We start from the raw sequence: 18,810 nt of genomic DNA, 5'->3' as shown, positions 1-18,810 counted from the left end.
CATCAATTCGGTAAGACTTGTTATTTAAAAAGAAATAAATTAAAAAAAAGTCTGTAAAATACCGCATTTGGTGTTTTTCCCGAATTCACGAAGATTTTAACACATGTGGTAATAGTTTGGTAATTTACCGAAAAAGTGCATGACTATTCACTAGGATTTTTTACCTCATGCAGTATTTCATTCTGTATTTTTTAAGAAATTCTGTGGTATTTCATTCAATATTTAAAGGAATCATGATATTTGATTCTGTATCTGATTCATTACTCCAGTGCATGGAAAATGGATGAAAGATGTGATAGAGATAGCATTGTTTTATTATCATACTGACAAGTAAGGTCTAAGTCCAAGGTGCATAAAATTAACATAACATTTGTATAAGCTGGAAACCATTAGTATCTTTTAAACCATTTTTAATTACTACATAATTGTGAAATTAGGGGAATATGTTTTTATTAACATTCTTATTTTCCTAAATAGTTGAATTAGTTTTTCCCTTTCCTCTGCTCAGTTTCCTCCCTTCTATAACCTTTCCAAGTAGCTGTTTATTATCCTACCGACAGCTCCAGACTGGAGGTAAAATACCGAACATCTCACTTGTCTTACCGCATGCTCTATTCTTTGTGAATTGACATTTATCAGGTATTCACCCACAAGTTGGTAATTTTAGTTTCCCATGCGGTAACAACCTTTGGGAATTGACATTTCACAAAATGTTTTATTTATTACTGCATGGGGTAAGGCTTTGTTAATTGAAAACATAGTGGCTTACTAGAGTCAGCATAATCAGTTTGCTGCCTTTATTCAGATCATGTAAATAACGCTAGACTTGACTACAACTGTATAGTAAGTACCATAATCTAAACCTGCTTATGTTTCTGTGTGCCCTTAAAGGCTGGCATAGTTCATGTTGCTTTGGAAAAGCCTGCCTCTGGAGAACTGGGATTTTCCCTAGTAGGAGGTGAATATGGTATATTTGTGAAATCCATCAGCCCTGGGGGTGTAGCTGACATAGAGGGGAGCTTACAGGTTGGAGACAAAGTGCTTAAGGTAACCATTCTGAAGTCCTGTTTTCCCCCCACTTTCTCTTTTTTAGAATTAGTATGCTTGCCTATACCTTCAACATCCTGCTAATGGCTATAAGCTTCCAGTAGTCAATAGCAAACTTCTTCATAGTTCCAGCAAATAGATTTAAATGCCAAGTTATGATTTCACTGTTTTAGGTCTATGCAGTTTTTATTTTCACCTGAAGTAGGATAATCCAACTACATTGTCTATCTACAGCCTTGTAAACTACATCCTTACCTGCAAGTACCTTTACCTCAGTGGCTGTAAGGCTTATTCCCTTGGCCTTGCCTTCTTTATTGCCTAGGAGGAGTCACTTTTTTTTTTGTGTGGTCAGAATTCTGCTGCCACAGCCTCTATTCTGCTATCCTACCTTTCACCCTCCCAGAATTCTGCTGCTCTCTCACAGTGGCCATGTGGCCTAATTAAAGTGTTATGCTGGGAATACACGATGCGTTTTTGCGTTCGTTTTTGCCGTCGTTTTCGCTTTCGATCGATTCTACTCTCGATTCACTGCTCGATTCACCTCTCGATTCCTTATCTTTTCTTATCAATTACATTCACTTGAATGAGGAGAATCGAAACGAAAGTAGAATCGACCAGATCCAACAGGTTGGAATTTATCTATCGAACCCATCTATCTAAAGTAAAAACTTAACGTGTATTCCCAGCATTAGCCTTTGTAGCATACGAGAACTAATTCAATTCTAGCTCACTGAACCAACATGGTTTAGATGTGTTCCCTTTTTGTCAGTGGTTAGTGACACCATGCCTTTGGATAATATTACTTTGCCTCTGTGATTTTTCTTGCCAGAGATATCTGATAAATGTGGATATAGTTGGGGAGATTTGTCACAAAAGGGGCTCTTTTTTTTCTTCTGTCACACAAGGAACCTCCTTTATAGCAGTGGTGATACTTTCTGGAGATCTTTTTGAGACACTTTATAAAGCTACTAACTGTGTGCCCTTGAAGCGCTATGCTTAAAAAATGACTGCTTGTTTTTTGTCTTTGTGTGTTTGCATTGTTCTGCTTGCTGTGGTTCTCTATAATGCTAATCGATCCCTATAGCATAGCGGCATAGACACCAGACATCTTCACTAGGTGTAAGAATGAAAGCAGAGCATTTGCTGCACACCAGGGCCACTGGTGTTGATTCCTAAGACTGGAAATCCATGGAGATCACTGGAAAACCGAAGTACCTTTCTATAAAGCTCAGCTGGGTTTTTCATAGCTTGTTAGGTTACAGAAGAGTGCAAGCCTTCACATGGTTCATATCAGAACATAGCTGGCTTCCTGTAATGTTAGTAAATGAACAGATGTATCAGGGGCATAGCTACAAATTATGGGGCCCACCAGTAACACTGTGATGCCCCCCCCCCCCCTCTGAATATTCACAACCCTTAAATTGCCTCCCTCGGTGACCCTCACAACATGGGGGTTTATCATACAAGTGTCATAAAACAAGTGTGGCCATCAGCATCTTCACAGCTACAATATGTGTAGTCACAACACCACCTGATCTGGAGTATCAGAGAAAGGGAAGATTAGCAGTTGGGACCCTCCCACACCTCTGGCCCCTCCTGCGGTCGCAGTGGCTGCTCCCCCTTGATTACGCCCCTGGATGTACTACTGTATTGCAGTCATGTGTAGCACCTCCAGTGAGGACCATTTTTTTGTCAGTAATGCCTGATTACGTTTATTAAAAATGTGTGTCAGGTGCTTTTATGTGACTGCAATGGTGCAAATTCGAATTAACTAACCTTTTCGTAATCCTTATTACATTGTGATATGTCCCAGTGGAAATGTGAAATATTTAGCACATATTAGCAGAAATGTTAGTTCCTCTGCTGTTCTCCAGCCTTAGTGCTTTAGCCCCAGTTATTTCATGCTGCATTTTCACCATGTAGTGCTTTGCATGCAATGAAGGGCTTCTTAGCAGAGGGCTTTTTGCTATACTGGGCTGGTTGTGGCCAGTGCAAGGTTACACTGATGGCAGGTTGGTATGGTATGAATAAGCCCTACAACCTCATTCACTAACAGCGTATTTGCTTTACAGGTAAATGGGGAGAACCTGCATGGAGCTACACACAGTAAAGCAGTGTCCTGTCTGCGAAATGCAAAGGGACGTCTGCACATTGAAGTAGCCCGGGAGCTTATGCCAAAAGACACGTCCAATTTAGACAAATGTAATGGAAACTTAGGTAAGTGGAGTTAATCACATCAGCATAGTAATAGGTATTCCTTAAGCTAGCAATACACGGGTCGATCCGGCGGGCGATTAGCCGCCGGATCAACTCCCGCCGCGTCACTGCTCGTCCACGTGGATCGATTGCCGCTCGTCCCCGCTGGCACTCCTTATCAGCTGCTCGATTGCCTGCCATTGTCCGCCGGCGGGAATTGAGCTGGCGGGGGTCGAGCGGCTTGATCAGGCCAGCTGAATATTATCAGCTGGCCGGATCAGCTGGTCGATACATGGTACAGAAACATACCGTGTATCCCCAGCATAAGAGAGGTTTACCGGTTGGCATCATTTAACATGTACACCACTCCTGCCCAAACTGACCAGAATTGTGAATGAAGGACACAACACCCCAAAAGCAGTAACAGCAACAAGCGCATACAATTCCTTGGAGATTATATCCTGCTGCTTTTGCATCAATTTGAAGCCAAGTTCTATTATCTTTGTATCATACAATACCTTATCTCCAAATGTGTAAGTTTCTGCTAATTTCTGGGTAGCAGGAGCTGATGGGGGTTCATGTTAATGCTGATGGGGTTCTGCAGTCAAGTGACAAGTCGTGCAGGGAGAGATGAGGTTAACCTGACAGAGATACGTTTAATTACACAGAAAAAATACCTTGTGTTGCAGATAAAAGCAAACGGCTGTTACTTTCTGGATGACCCTTGAATAAAGTTGTCATCTGTATGATTGCCACCTTATTGCTCACTAAATTGCATTCTTTACTTTGTAAGTGGAGAATGTTGTATATGTTACGGCCAGAACCCGAAGTTTGGCCACTTCTAGTTCTGGCCGGCCACTTCAGGTTCTGGCCGGCCAATGTGCGAAGTGGCCGCTGCGCCGCGGCCAATGTTAGAAACGGATTGATTCCTACGACATTAATGTATCTTCTGGCCGCAGCGCAGCGGCCAAACGTATAACCACTTAGGTAATTTGTTGCAATTAAGCCGGCGGCAATGTAACAATTCAAGCCGCCGGATTTTTCTCTGCCTCTCTCTCCTTCCCCCCCCCCCCCCCGCCCTCTCTCCTCCCCCCGCCTCTCTCGCTCTCCTATGGGCAGCCGGCGGGGACACGAGTGTCCCCCCCGAGTCGTTCGTCGCGGCAGGGTAGCCTGCCGTTCTTGCAGAGTGGGTGCTGGCAGAAGCAATGTCTGCAGCCTCCCCGCTCTGCTGCTCCTGCTGCGACGAACGACTCTCGGGGACATGCGTGTCCCCCGCCGGCTGGCCATAAGAGGAGAGAGAGAGAGAGGCAGATAAAAAGCCGGCGGCTTGAATTGTTACATTGCCGCCGGCTTAATGGCAACAAATTAACTAAGTGGTTATACGTTTGGCCGCTGCGCTGCGGCCAGAAGATACATTAATGTCGCAGGAATCAATCCGTTTCTAACATTATCCGCAGCGCAGCGGCCACTTCGCACATTGGCCGGCCAGAACCCGAAGTGGCCGGCCAGAACTAGAAGTGGCCAAACTTCGGGTTCTGGCCGTAACATATACAAGAATGGAGAACGGTGATGTTTGTTTGAAGCATCCTGTTTGCTAGTTTTCTACAGATCTACACCTGAAAAATTATTAAAGTGTACCAGAACTGAGTTAATAGGAATAATCAATACTTACCCGGAGCTTCCTCCAGCTCCATAAGCACGTGAGTCCTTCGCCGTCCTACCGTGGTCTGCCGTTCAGCCGCAATCAGCCCCGGTAAGTTGTGGCCTTCTGCACATGCGCGGACCTCCCGCACATGCGCAGAAGGCCACGACTTGACGCGACTGAGCCTGTTACCGGGGCTGATCGTGGCTGAACGGCAGACCACGGGAGGACTGCGAGGGGCTCGCACGTGCTTACGGGGCTGGAGGAAGCCTTGGGTAAGTATTGATTATTCCTATTAACTCGGCACTGGTTTACTTTAAGTGCTGCAAATAAACTCAGTTAGCTTCATGCTGCAACTTGAGAGTGAGTCAATTGTAAATCCAGGTTAGCACACCAGTCTTGTGAATGCAATAGTTATTTTTATTGCTCCATCAGCACATATTATCACAATTGTTACGAGGTCACTGAAAGTGCACTTTCTGAAGAAGGGGGACCCTCAGTGGCTCCGAAACAATTGTCATGATATGTGCTGATGGAGCAATAAAAAGGATTATTGCATTCACAAGACTGGTGTGCTAACCTGAATTTACAATTGACTGCAAGATTTCTTGGTGGCTTGGCTTGGCACCTCAGGTCGCAACACCCACTTTCTTTAAGGGTAAGGTGTGCCACCCCTGCAACTACACTATTCTGTTCAAGTGAATAGGGCTTCTGAAAGCTGTCTTTGGTGAATTATGCTATTGCACACAAAGGACTAATCATCAGGTAACAACATTTGATTGAACTTTTATAAATGTGTCTTTATAATAGAGGCATTAAGATTTTGAAAGTGGAGAGCAAAAAAGTGGCAATCTGATGTTGTTTATATTATAGGTGTTATTCTATTATTATTTTGCATTGTGGGGGGAACTAGAAACCCCATACAGACCAAATTTTATTTACCTAATTTGCTTAGCAAAAGAATGTGCAAGCATGCAACCAGTGGCATTAGATTTCTGATATTTTTACACTTTCCTTTTATTAGACCCTGAGTTTCTTGCAAGAGACAACCAAAACTATGACGATGATGAAGAGGATCAGAATGATGTCATTCAGTCTTTGCTTGATGTTGTTCATGAACAAACGCAGAATCTTTTACAGTTGAGCCGTCAGAATGCACTTTCAGAAGAACACTACTTAGGTACTTGTACACGTGTCTCTGTTGTATACTGAAGCCAGTAGCCTTTTGGCAGGCTTTAATCTTTCCCTCCCATCATTTAATGATGGAACATTACATTCAAGAATCAGGTGGTGTGCCACTGAAACCTTTTTAAAAAAAACATTGCTTAGTTTCCACCTACATCAGGACCCCTGACATCCGTAATTTATGTAATTTTTAGAACTCTGATTTCTCTGAATAGCCATACATTTCAATATATCTTTGCAGTCGACTGTGCTTCCAACAGCAGATTTCTCATATATTCTTGTTACACAGAGGATGCAAATGAGGAAGACCTGGATGAGAAAGCAGAGGACACAGATTGTGATGGTTCGTCATTGCCGGATGACTCTCCAGAGGTATACACAATGTCATTATTCCGTTCTGGAACCTCTTACGCAGATATGTGATTACAATACAGGATTTATGAGTTCATTAAAGCAAGAATGTTTTATTGGTTTACTTATTTTTTCATCAGGACACAGAAATTTGTCTCAACGTTAAAAACACATCGTAGTGAAACATTGCACATTTTAGTGAAATAGTTGTAAAATGCATTTTACTTTACAAATAGAGATACTCACGGCAAGATCCTTGTGCCAAGATGTGTCTTAACATCCCAGCATCTTGTGTGCTACTGTGTGCAGTGTGGGAGCTGATAGACAGAATCCCTGAGATTTTGGTGACCCCAATCAGAACCTCTCTTACTAATGGAATGCTCCGATTGGCTAGTAATCCTGTTACCTGTTATCAACGTTTTCCAACAACGAGTGCGTCATAGAAAGGGTTGGTAAAAGGCTAGCAAAATAACTGTCTAAAAATTGCAGTCCTGTTATCCCTGTTGTATGCGTGCACCTGCAGTTGGAAAAATGTAAATAAATCGCTGTTGATGGTATAATAATTAATAATAATAATAATTCCTTTTTTTTGTATTGCGCTTTTCTTCTGTCGGACTCAAAGCGCTTGTGAGGCAGCCACTAGAGTGCACTCAGTAGGCAGTAGCAGTGTTAGGGAGTCTCGCCCAAAGAACTCCTTACCGAACCCAGGTCTCCTACGTCAGAGGCAGAGCCCTTAACCATTACACTATCCAGCCACCACTATGATACCTTTGTGACCTAATTTTGGTCCATATTCTGCAATTTAATAATTGTCTAAACATCTGTCTACCTGCCTTATTGAAGTGACATCATTACTGATGCCTAAGTAGGCAGGACATGGGGTATGGCACATATCTTTTTTTTATTTATTTATTTATTTATTATTATTTTTTTTAGAAAGAGAAGCCCTTATTAAATTACCTTTTTCTCCTAAGTTTTCTCCTAGGTCATCTTTCCACACCTTATCAATAAAATGCCTTTTAAGCCACCAGCAAGCAAAAAAAATACTCAGAATAATTTTGACTGCAATTGTTCACCTACTTTTAGATACTTTTTCAATTGCAGAGTGCTGAAAAGTTCTTTTAAACAAAGGATGCAAAATGATCGCCTAGGAGAAAACTTTGGCGGAAAGGTGAATTGAATAAGGGCCAGAGAGAGAAGTGTCAGCGGAGGGAGTAATTCTGATGTAATTAAAATTCTATTTTTCATTATTAAGACCTTAGAGTGTATTTTTCTACTTATTACCCCAAATGCACACATACAACAAACAGAGCATAGATAGGTTTGCTGCCAATATTTTGGGCTAGATGTAAGGAATATCTAACCAAACGGGTGGTATGCTGGCGAAATGTAAAATTGCTAATATGAATGTACATTTTTATATTCCACGTTAATAACCAGGGCACTTCTTTATTTGTAGCCAGTTAAAATGAATGGTATGGGACCTTACAGCAACAGGAATGAGAGGTAAGGTAAAACCTATATATTGATAAATATAGAGCCCCGGTCTTTTAGGAAAATCATACTCCAGTTCTTATAGAACTGTAATGACTAAGCAGGGCTATGCAACTGTGAATAGTATCAATAAAATGAAAGCACTGCATGTAGAACAATAAAGATTCCTTTCATGTAGTCCATACACGCTTTCTTTGTCATGAGAAATTATTGGAATGTTCATGTTCCAAAACATAATTAATACTTACTAGATTTCATTAGAACTGCCAAATCTAGCAAATGTCAGCTAATCTGATTAATATGTGTTTGGCCACCTTTAAAAGGAACATTTTATTGGATTTCATTAGGAAATTATTATTTTTTTTGTTAAAACTTTGTTCCATAAGGAAATATTTAGAAAGCCCTAGTTCGGCCTCCCATGCTTTCATAAAGTTAAAATGCCTGGCTGCTGGCTCTTCAAGCTCCATTTCCTGTTCAGATGACAATGCAGTTTTATTGGAGAGGCCACTGCCCATGTCCATACTTGTACACTTCACTCTCGAGCAACGGCCAAAACCATTGTTCTTCCCATCAGTTGACTCCTGCTACACCATAGGTGCCAAAACGCCCACCAGTAGTTACATGGATTTACATTGGGTTTGGTCTGCAGCTTCACTTGTGCTCTGCTCCTCACTGTCCCCCAGTTGCCAAAAAATCATCCCAATAAATGTCTTGCTCTAGCAGTACATCTTGTCTCCACCTTATGTAGAGTGCCTACATGATAAAGGTTTATGTCAAATAAGGGTTCTGCATTTAATTATGTTGGCTTAAAAGTAAAAGGTGTTAACCATACATTCTGTTGGTGGGTCTTCTGCCACTTGACTTAGCATTTTCCAGCTTTTAGGCCTTGTTCACATTGTAAATCGCCAGTACTATTGCAAGCACTGAGCGATTTATAGAATGCTTTTCCCTGAGCTTCACCAGCGCTTAAAAAAAAAAATCAGAAACGCTCATAGGGCTCGATTCAGTAAACGGTGCTAACCCAGTTAGCACGCCTAAAGGCTTTGGGTGTGCTAACTAGAGTGCTAAGTAGTTAGCACATACAAAACTACTTAGCACCATAGTTAAACACATGCAAACTACTATTAGCACCGTGCTAACTAGGGTGCTAAGCTCCATGGTTAGATACCCCTGGTCTTGCTAATTATGATCTTGTAAAAGATAGAATATTTGGAAATTTAAATTCAATCTGAGCTTTAAATATTATGTGACGATCATTATATTATTGTTAACAATACCTCTCATCTTCCACAGTGATAATTGATGCTGAAGCTATATACTTTGTTGGATTTAATAATTGATGTCAGACTGTTTTACAGACTGTTGGAAAAGTTAGTTGTTGAATGAACACTGCTTTTTAAAAAAAAAAACTAGAGTGCTAAGTAGTTTACATGTGCTAACTACGGTGCTAAGTAGTTTACATGTGCTAACTACGGTGCTAAGTAGTTCGCATGTGCTAACTACTTAGCACCCTAGTTAGCACGTGCAAAGCATGTTAGCACATGCAAAGTGGCTTTTCACTGGCGTGCTAACACTTAGCACCCTTTTCTGAATCAAGCCCATAGTGTGAACAAGCCCTCAAAGTTCCAATTTAGAAGGGCACAGGCAGTTCCCTAAGAACCCTGCAGCTCTGGAAATTGACGCTATAGGAAATGGCTGCTAAAGTTGACAGGTTATTTGCCATAAGGTAACCACGGATCTCATACACAAAATAAAATATTAAATAAGCTCTGCTCACACTGAACTGGAGTTCAACTTTAATGATTTTTCACAATTAAGGAACTTGCATTATATTTTTGTTTCTTTCTAGACTGCTTGGTCGCCAATACATAGGGAGACAAGAAATCGAAGCAACAAGCAATGACAACTGTGTGCAGCTAGTACACAAGGATCTGCTAGGTAAAGATCATTATGTAAATACTATTTCAGAGAAAACATTGATTTCTGTTGCTCCAAATTGTTTTGTATCACTTCAGGTGACCGATTTCCAGGGATCCCTGTACAGATGTGCTTTGTTGGCTCTCTGCTGAAGAGAGCAGGCTTATACATTCAATAAAAAGTTGGATATGTATCCTGCAAGGGTTGAGTACTTTAATTTAAGGGGTCAAAATGTAAAAGATTGACTTATACATGAAGTGGGCTTGATTTCTAATATATACAATATATTTGCATCTTTGATGCTAAAAATACTTCTCCTGGAACTCAGGAGGCTGACTTTTGGTCAGCCCCCCATCCACCCACAATTCATGTTCTTCAGTTTTCAATTTGGGGGTTGTGACATCACCCTCCAGTTCCTGTTCTCTTCACCGAAATTAACCATTCAGCCTCAGACCCTGAGGGAATTCTGAAGGCATTCACCACTGCAGGCAAAGTACCCTTTTTGATTAGTTGGTGAGTCCACACACAATACAATGTCGATTGTATGTACAATCGATACAATATTCTATTTAATTTAGAGATCAGGTAAGCTACCACCAATTTGCATTAGTGTACGAATACGCAAATCTAACTCTAGCTAGTCCTGTAGGAGAAGAGTTATTTCAACACCCTTTCTATAGATAGCAAGATATAACAATATCAATAAAAACAGTTATGGTAACTTTCTCTCCGAAAAGCAGGACTCTTTGTGGAGTTATTCAGAATAAGCACTTTGACAAACGATTTTTAATAGTTTATTTTATAATAATGCATAAAACTGAGTACAGAAAAATGTCAAAGTATCTAGCAATGAACTGTTGGATATCCTCTATAATAATATGCAAGTGTCTCTGCGTCCCTGTGCCTGACTTCATGTGTGTGTGTGTGTGTTCCGTGCAGGGAGGGTCGCAGAGACTGTGTAGAGTGGAGGGAGGACGGGGCTTAGAAGGGGCGGGCGTGTGCATGAGCGGCGGGCGGGCGCCTGGAGGAGTGCCGACAGACTTAGCCCGTTTTTTAAACAGGCCAACGTTACTAGTAGTAAAATAATAGGGATCAAAAGTGAAAACAACTGGATACAGTCTGAGCAGTATTTAGAATTACCATGTCCTTTGGAGTTTGTAAATCCAAACAGAATATATAACTTTGTGGGTAATCATCCAAAGATTAAAACCCAAATCCTTGATGGTATATGGATAGGCAAGCAAGGACTCTCGACAGCCTTTGTATCCACATATTTAACCCTCTATTTACTGTGAGTGGATCTTGTAAGGAGAGATGATCCCTTGCCTTGGGGAGAAGCAACTCCATGGATGTTCGGCACTTTATGTAACCAACATTTTATGCTCTGTCATAATGTGCTGAAATCGTGGGTACCAATCATTCCTGGTTTACCAGCTTCCCTGTCTAGGGGATTGATATCTCAGGCTGTGGACCAGCTTGAAGAGTCATTAACAATTTCAAAGGTGTATCCACCTTTGCGTATTAACCACTTGCCGACCGCCTACTTCATATTGGCGGCGGCAAAGTGGCAGCCCCAGGACCACGTAACGCAGATTGGCGTCAGGTCCTGGGGCACTCTCTGGCCGGGGATCGCGCGCTGGGATGCGCACGCATCCGCCGGCAATAGGCTCCGCCCACCCGCGACGTCAACCCGCCGGCCAATCGGAAGCGCCGGCGGGTTGTTAACCCGACGATCGCCGGATAGGAAGCGTATAATACGCTTTGTAATGTTTACAAAGTGTATTATACAGGCTGCCTCCTGCCCTGGTGGTCCCAGTGTCCGAGGGACCACCAGGGCAGGCTGCAGCCACCCTAGTCTGCACCCAAACACACTGATCTGCCCCCCCCTGCCCCCTGATCGCCCACAGTACCCCTCAGACCCCCCCCTGCCCACCCCCCAGACCACCGTTTGCACACAATCACCCCCCTAATCACCCATCAATCACTCCCTGTCACTATCTGTCAACGCTATTTTTTTTTTTAGTCCATAAACTGCCCCCTGCTCCCTCCTGATCACCCCCCACCCCTCAGATTCTCCCCAGACCCCCCCAGACCCTCCCCCCCCCCTGTGTACTGTATGCATCTATCCCCCCTGATCACCTGTCAATCACCCCCTGTCACTGCCACCCATCAATCAGCCCCTAACCTGCCCCTTGCGGGCAATCTGATCACCCACCCACACCAATAGATCGCCCGCAGATCCGACATCAGATCACCTCCCAAATCCATTGTTTACATCTATTCTCTCCTCTAAACACCCACTAATCACCCATCAATCACCCCCTATCACCACCTGTCACTTTTACCCATCAGATTAGACCCTTGCGGGCACCCAATCACCCGCCCACACGCTCAGATTGCCCTCAAACCCCCCCTTATCGATTCGCCAGTGCATTATTTACATCCGTTCTTCCCTGTAATAACCCACTGATCACCTGTCAATCACCCCCTGTCACTGCCACCCATCAATCACCCCCTGTCACTGCCACCCATCAATCAGCCCCTAACCTGCCCCTTGCGGGCAATCTGATCACCCACCCACACCAATAGATCGCCCGCAGATCCGACATCAGATCACCTCCCAAATCCATTGTTTACATCTATTCTCTCCTCTAAACACCCACTAATTAAAAAACAATCACCCATCAATCACCCCCTATCACCACCTGTCACTGTTACCCATCAGATTAGACCCTTGCGGGCACCCAATCACCCGCCCACACGCTCAGATTGCCCTCAGACCCCCGCCTTATTAATTCGCCAGTGCAATATTTACATCTGTTATTCCCTGTAATAACCCACTGATCACCTGTCAATCACCCATCAATCACCCCCTGTCATTGCCACCCATCAATCACCCCCTGTCACTGCCACCCATCAATCAGCCCCTAACCTGCCCCTTGCGGGCAATCTGATCACCCACCCACACCAATAGATCGCCCGCAGATCCGACATCAGATCACCTCCCAAGTGCAGTGTTTACATCTCTTCTCTCCTCTAAACACCCACTAATTACCCATCAATCACCCCCTATCACCACCTGTCACTGTTAGCCATCAGATTAGACCCTAATCTGCCCCTTGCGGGCACCCAATCACCCGCCCACACGCTCAGATTGCCCTCAGACCCCCGCCTTATCAATTCGCCAGTGCAATATTTACATCTGTTATTCCCTGTAATAACCCACTGATCACCTGTCAATCACCAATCAATCACCCCCTGTCACTGCCACCCATCAATCACCCCCTGTCACTGCCACCCATCAATCAGCCCCTAACCTGCCCCTTGCGGGCAATCTGATCACCCACCCACACCAATAGATCGCCCGCAGATCCGACATCAGATCACCTCCCAAGTGCAGTGTTTACATCTCTTCTCTCCTCTAAACACCCACTAATTACCCATCAATCACCCCCTATCACCACCTGTCACTGTTACCCATCAGATTAGACCCTAATCTGCCCCTTGCGGGCACCCAATCACCCGCCCACACCTCAGAACGCCCTCAGACCCCAGCCCTGATCACCTCGCTAGTGCATTGCTTGCATCTATTCCCCCCTCTAATCACACCTTGAGACACCCATAAATCACCTCCTGTCACCCCCTAGCACACCTACCCATCAGATCAGGCCCTAATTTGCCCCGTGTGGGCTCCTGATCACTCGGCCAAACCCTCAGATCCCCCTCAGACCCCCTTCCGATCACCTCCCCAGTGCATTGATTGCATCTATTTTCCCCTCTAACCGCCCCCTGAGACACCCATCAATCACCTCCTGTCACCCCCCTAGCACTCCTATCCATCAGATCAGGCCCAATACATCCTGTCATCTAAGAGGCCACCCTGCTTATGACCATTTCCACAAAATTTGCCCCCTCATAGACCACCTGTCATCAAAATTTGCAGATGCTTATACCCCTGAACAGTCATTTTGAGAGATTTGGTTTCCAGACTACTCACAGTTTTGGGCCCGTAAAATGCCAGGGCAGTATAGGAACCCCACAAGTGACCCCATTTTAGAAAGAAGACACCCCAAGGTATTCTGTTAGGTGTATGATGAGTTCATAGAAGGTTTTATTTTTTGTCAAAAGTTAGCGGAAATTGGATTTTTATTGTTTTTTTCACAAAGTGTCATTTTTCACTAACTTGTGACAAAAAATTAAATCTTCTATGAACTCACCATACCCCTAACGGAATACCTTGGGGTGTCTTCTTTCTAAAATGGGGTCACTTGTGGGGTTCCTATACTGCCCTGGCATTTTAGGGGCCCTAAACCGTGGGGAGTAGTCTAGAAAACAAATGCCTCAAAATGACCTGTGAATAGGACGTTGGGCCCCTTAGCGCACCTAGGCTGCAAAAAAGTGTCACACATGTAGTATCGCCATACTCAGGAGAAGTAGTATAATGTGTTTTGTGGTGTATTTTTACACATACCCATGCTGGGTGGGAGAAATCTCTCTGTAAATGGACAATTGTGTGTAAAAAAAAAATCAAAAATGTGTCATTTACAGAGATTTTTCTCCCACCCAGCATGGTTATATGTAAAAATACACCACAAAACACATTATACTACTTCTTCTGAGTACGGCGATACCACATGTGTGACTTTTTTGCAGCCTAACTGTGCTAAGGGGCCCAAAGTCCAATGAGTACCTTTAGGATTTCACAGGTCATTTTGAGACATTTGGGTTCAAGACTACTCCTCACGGTTTAGGGCCCCTAAAATGCCAGGGCCGTATTGGAACCCCACAAATGACCCCATTCTAGAAAGAAGACACCCCAAGGTATTCTGTTAGGTGTATGATGAGTTCATAGAAGATTTTATTTTTTGTCAAAAGTTAGCGGAAATTGGATTTTTATTGTTTTTTTCACAAAGTGTCATTTTTCACTAACTTGTGACAAAAAATAAAATCTTCTATGAACTCACCATACCCCTAACGGAATACCTTGGGGTGTCTTCTTTCTAAAATGGGGTCACTTGTGGGGTTCCTATACTGCCCTGGCATTTTAGGGGCCCTAAACCGTGAGGAGTAGTCTAGAATCCAAATGCCTCAAAATGACCTGTGAATAGGACGTTAGGCCCCTTAGCGCACCTAGGTTGCAAAAAAGTGTCACACATGTGGTATCGCCGTACTCAGAAGAAGTAGTATAATGTGTTTTGGGGTGTATTTTTATACATACCCATGCTGGGTGGTAGAAATCTCTCTGTAAATGGACAATTGTGTGTAAAACAAATCAAATAATTGTCATTTACAGAGATATTTCTCCCACCTAGCATCTGTATGTGTAAAAATACACCCCAAAACACATTATACTACTTCTCCTGAGTACGGCGGTACCACATGTGTGGCACTTTTTTGCACCCTAAGTGCGCTAAGGGGCCCAAAGTCCAATGAGTACCTTTAGGATTTCACAGGTCATTTTGCGACATTTGGTTTCAAGACTACTCCTCACGGTTTAGGGCCCCTAAAATGCCAGGGCAGTATAGGAACCCCACAAATGACCCCATTTTAGAAAGAAGACACCCCAAGGTATTCCGTTAGGAGTATGGTGAGTTCATAGAAGATTTTATTTTTGTCACAAGTTAGCGGAAAATGACACTTTGTGAAAAAAAACAATTAAAATCAATTTCCGCTAACTTGTGACAAAAAAAAAAAAATCTTCTATGAACTCACCATACTCCTAATGGAATACCTTGGGGTGTCTTCTTTCTAAAATGGGGTCATTTGTGGGATTCCTATACTGTCCTGGCATTTTAGGGGCCCTAAACCGTGAGGAGCAGTCTTGAAACGAAATTTCTCAAAATGACCTGTGAAATCCTAAAGGTACTCATTGGACTTTGGGCCCCTTAGCGCAGTTAGGGTGCAAAAAAGTGCCACACATGTGGTATCGCCGTACTCAGGAGAAGTAGTATAATGTGTTTTGGGGTGTATTTTTCCACATACCCATGCTGAGTGGGAGAAATATCTCTATAAATTGACAATTGTGTGTAAAAAAAAATAAAAAAATTGTCATTTACGGAGATATTTCTCCCACCCAGCATGGGTATGTGTAAAAATACACCCCAAAACACATTATACTACTTCTCCTGAGTACGGCAATACCACATGTGTGGCACTTTTTTGCAGCCTAACTGCGCTAAGGGGCCCAAAGTCCAATGAGCATCTTTAGGCTTTACAGGGGTGCTTACAATTAGGCACCCCCCAAAATGCCAGGACAGTGAACACACCCCACAAATGACCCCATTTTGGAAAGTAGACACTTCAAGGTATTCAGAGAGGAGCATAGTGAGTCCGTGGCAGATTTCATTTTTTTTTTGTCGCAAGTTAGAAGAAATGGAAACGTTTTTTTTTTTTTTTTTCTGTCACAAAGTGTCATTTTCCGCTAACTTGTGACAAAAAATAAAATCTTCAATGAACTCACCATGCCTCTCACTGAATACTTTGGGATGTCTTCTTTCCAAAATGGGGTCATTTGGGGGGTATTTGTACTATCCTGGAATTTTAGCCCCTCATGAAACCTGACAGGTGCGCAGAAAAGTCAGAGATGCTTGAAAATGGGAAAATTCACTTTTTGCACCATAGTTTGTAAACGCTATAACTTTTACCCAATCCAATAAATATACACTGAATGTTTTTTTTTTTTTATCAAAGACATGTAGCAGAATAACTTTCGCGCTCAAATGTATAGGAAATTTTACTTTATTTGAAAAATGTCAGCACAGAAAGTTAAAAAAGTCATTTTTTTGACAAAATTCATGTCTTTTTTGATTAATATAATAAAAAGTAAAACTCGCAGCAGCAATCAAATAGCACCAAAAGAAAGCTGTATTAGTGACAAGAAAAGGAGGTAAAATTCATTTAGGTGGTAGGTTGTATGACTGAGCAATAAACCGTGAAAGCTGCAGTGGTCCGAATGGAAAAAAAAGGCTCTGGTCCTTAAGGGGTTTTATGACTGCAGTCCTTAAGTGGTTAATCACTGTGAGCGCCGCCCCAGTGCGGCCATGCTGCACTAAAATATTCCTCAAATTATGTCACAACATGGAATTATATATATCGGAGTTGAATCAGAGGACAATATAGCCCTGTGTTTCTGTGGACCTGGCATGTTGAATGTCTGTGACAGTTATGGCTCTATGATGGTCCTGTTTCCTGACCCAGTGCCCCTGTGATGTAGAAACAACGAATGTGAGGGGGGCTGCTGAAGGGTACTCCGCAGTACGCCTTTGTGCGCGTTCTTTCATACAATGGCGCATCTGGCACAGATGAATCTGTCACCGCGGTGTGATATTCTTCTACACTGTCCTTGCTCAGCCAAGTGATCCCATTTGGCCAGTTGGTAATGATATATATTGCGAAATAACCTTTGTCCTTTCTTAATTTGGCTGAAGTTTAATGTGTGATTCGCTGCAATGCCAGGAGGTGTCTATCACCAATGTATAATTAGGACACTTATTTTCAAATAAAAATCACACATTACAACTAGAGATTTGTTCTATTATAATTATTTTACTTAAACCAAACCTGAACTGAAAATTAAAATTCAAAACAAGCATACACAGGTCATACTTACTTCCCGTAGTCTACTCTTCAATCTTTTTCTCCTCTCCCGTGTCCGGTTTGTCCACTCTGATTGATGGAATTCTCCATCCTCCGTAAAAATGGCAATGACCTTGTTACAGCTTCCAGGTCAGCACATTGTTGAATTATAATATCTCCCACTTGAGGGAAACATTGACATTATCTTGCACATTAGTTGTCCTTTCAGTTATAACTGACAGCAAATGATATATTTCAGTTCTGACAAAATCTTGTCAGAACTGGAAGGGATCGTTGTTAGAAGAAAATGGTGGAGAGGTAAGTATGTAATCATTTGTAGGTACATCCAGGGATGGATTTTATCATAAGGCACTGTAGGCACGTGCCTAATGATAGAAAGGTGGCTCACTCCCCTCCCCAAGCACCTCGCTCCCTCCTTCCTAACCCAGAGTTCATGAGAGGTTACTCACCCTTCTCTTGGCATTCCACTGACGAGATCTCCATTCAGTCAGGGGCATCTCTAGCTACCGAATACTAAGGGGTACCTGTAGCTATTTAATACTGAGGGTACCTCTGGCTACCTAATACTGGGGACACCACTTTTGTCAATAAAACTATTTGAAACTAATACTGGGGACACCTCTAGCTACTTAATATTGAGGTTACTTCTGGCTACCTAATACTAAGGGATACCTGTAACTACTAATGACTGGCAAGGGAAGTAAGGGAGAAGTGACAGCTAGGTCAGCTAGCACACTTGTGGTGCGGTTGGACGTGGGTCTGTAGGTTCATGAAGCCTAGGGTGCCAGACATCTGTGCCTTTAGGCTCCAGTGAGGTTAATCCAGGCCTGGGTACATCATGTGTTTGTTTTAAATAAGGTTCCCTTTATTACATTCAGTCTGTAGAACAAACAGAATTTCATTTGGAGTTTATTATGGTATTGCCAGTCAGGGCCTGAAGATAGTAGTTTTACTATCCCCTCAGGATCACAGCATTTCAGAAATGTGGGTACAAGAATGTCTGTTGTAAACCTATGAACATTATCTTTGTCTTTTTCTTTTAATTACAGAATCCTTCAGTATTTCAAATGAGAGACTCTCATCTCTTCCGCTTGTCAAAGTGCAGCCTACAGGCCGCTATTCAGGAATCAACCTAAAGATGGTTATACGTCAGATAAGAAGCATGCTTGACCAGGGTGCTCCTGCCAAGGAGTTTGAGGTAAGGCTCTATACAGCCAGTATGAACAGCTAAGCTTAGAGATTAGTATGGGAACTTTATGTAAGCGGATTTTCAGGATTGATTTCTAGAGGTAAATATGGCTGTGTGCACGGTGTGCCTCAAGTTATCATCTTCTTATCTTTTCAATATTTTTTATGGAGGAAATCCTCTTTTGCTGAAGACT

General features: G+C 42.8%; 1 protein-coding gene across 6 annotated transcripts in view; it reads left to right on the top strand.

Moving 5' to 3' along the window:
* Window positions 1-18,810, top strand: part of PTPN13 (protein tyrosine phosphatase non-receptor type 13) — a 289,441-nt gene that overhangs the window by 257,591 nt on the left and 13,040 nt on the right. For 5 of the 6 annotated variants that reach the window (XM_068233487.1, XM_068233483.1, XM_068233482.1 and 2 more), the window contains 7 exons: window positions 892-1,047; window positions 3,120-3,264; window positions 5,910-6,065; window positions 6,360-6,442; window positions 7,881-7,927; window positions 9,765-9,853; window positions 18,478-18,626. In XM_068233487.1, coding sequence (XP_068089588.1) covers window positions 892-1,047; window positions 3,120-3,264; window positions 5,910-6,065; window positions 6,360-6,442; window positions 7,881-7,927; window positions 9,765-9,853; window positions 18,478-18,626 — 825 coding nt within the window. The remainder of the gene's footprint in view (window positions 1-891; window positions 1,048-3,119; window positions 3,265-5,909; window positions 6,066-6,359; window positions 6,443-7,880; window positions 7,928-9,764; window positions 9,854-18,477; window positions 18,627-18,810) is intronic. The other variant, XM_068233484.1, reaches the window with a different exon arrangement.

This window comes from Hyperolius riggenbachi, chromosome 1 (assembly GCF_040937935.1).
Source record: "Hyperolius riggenbachi isolate aHypRig1 chromosome 1, aHypRig1.pri, whole genome shotgun sequence".
NCBI classification, from domain to species: domain Eukaryota; kingdom Metazoa; phylum Chordata; class Amphibia; order Anura; family Hyperoliidae; genus Hyperolius; species Hyperolius riggenbachi.
This window is presented reverse-complemented; position numbering and strand designations above follow the sequence as displayed.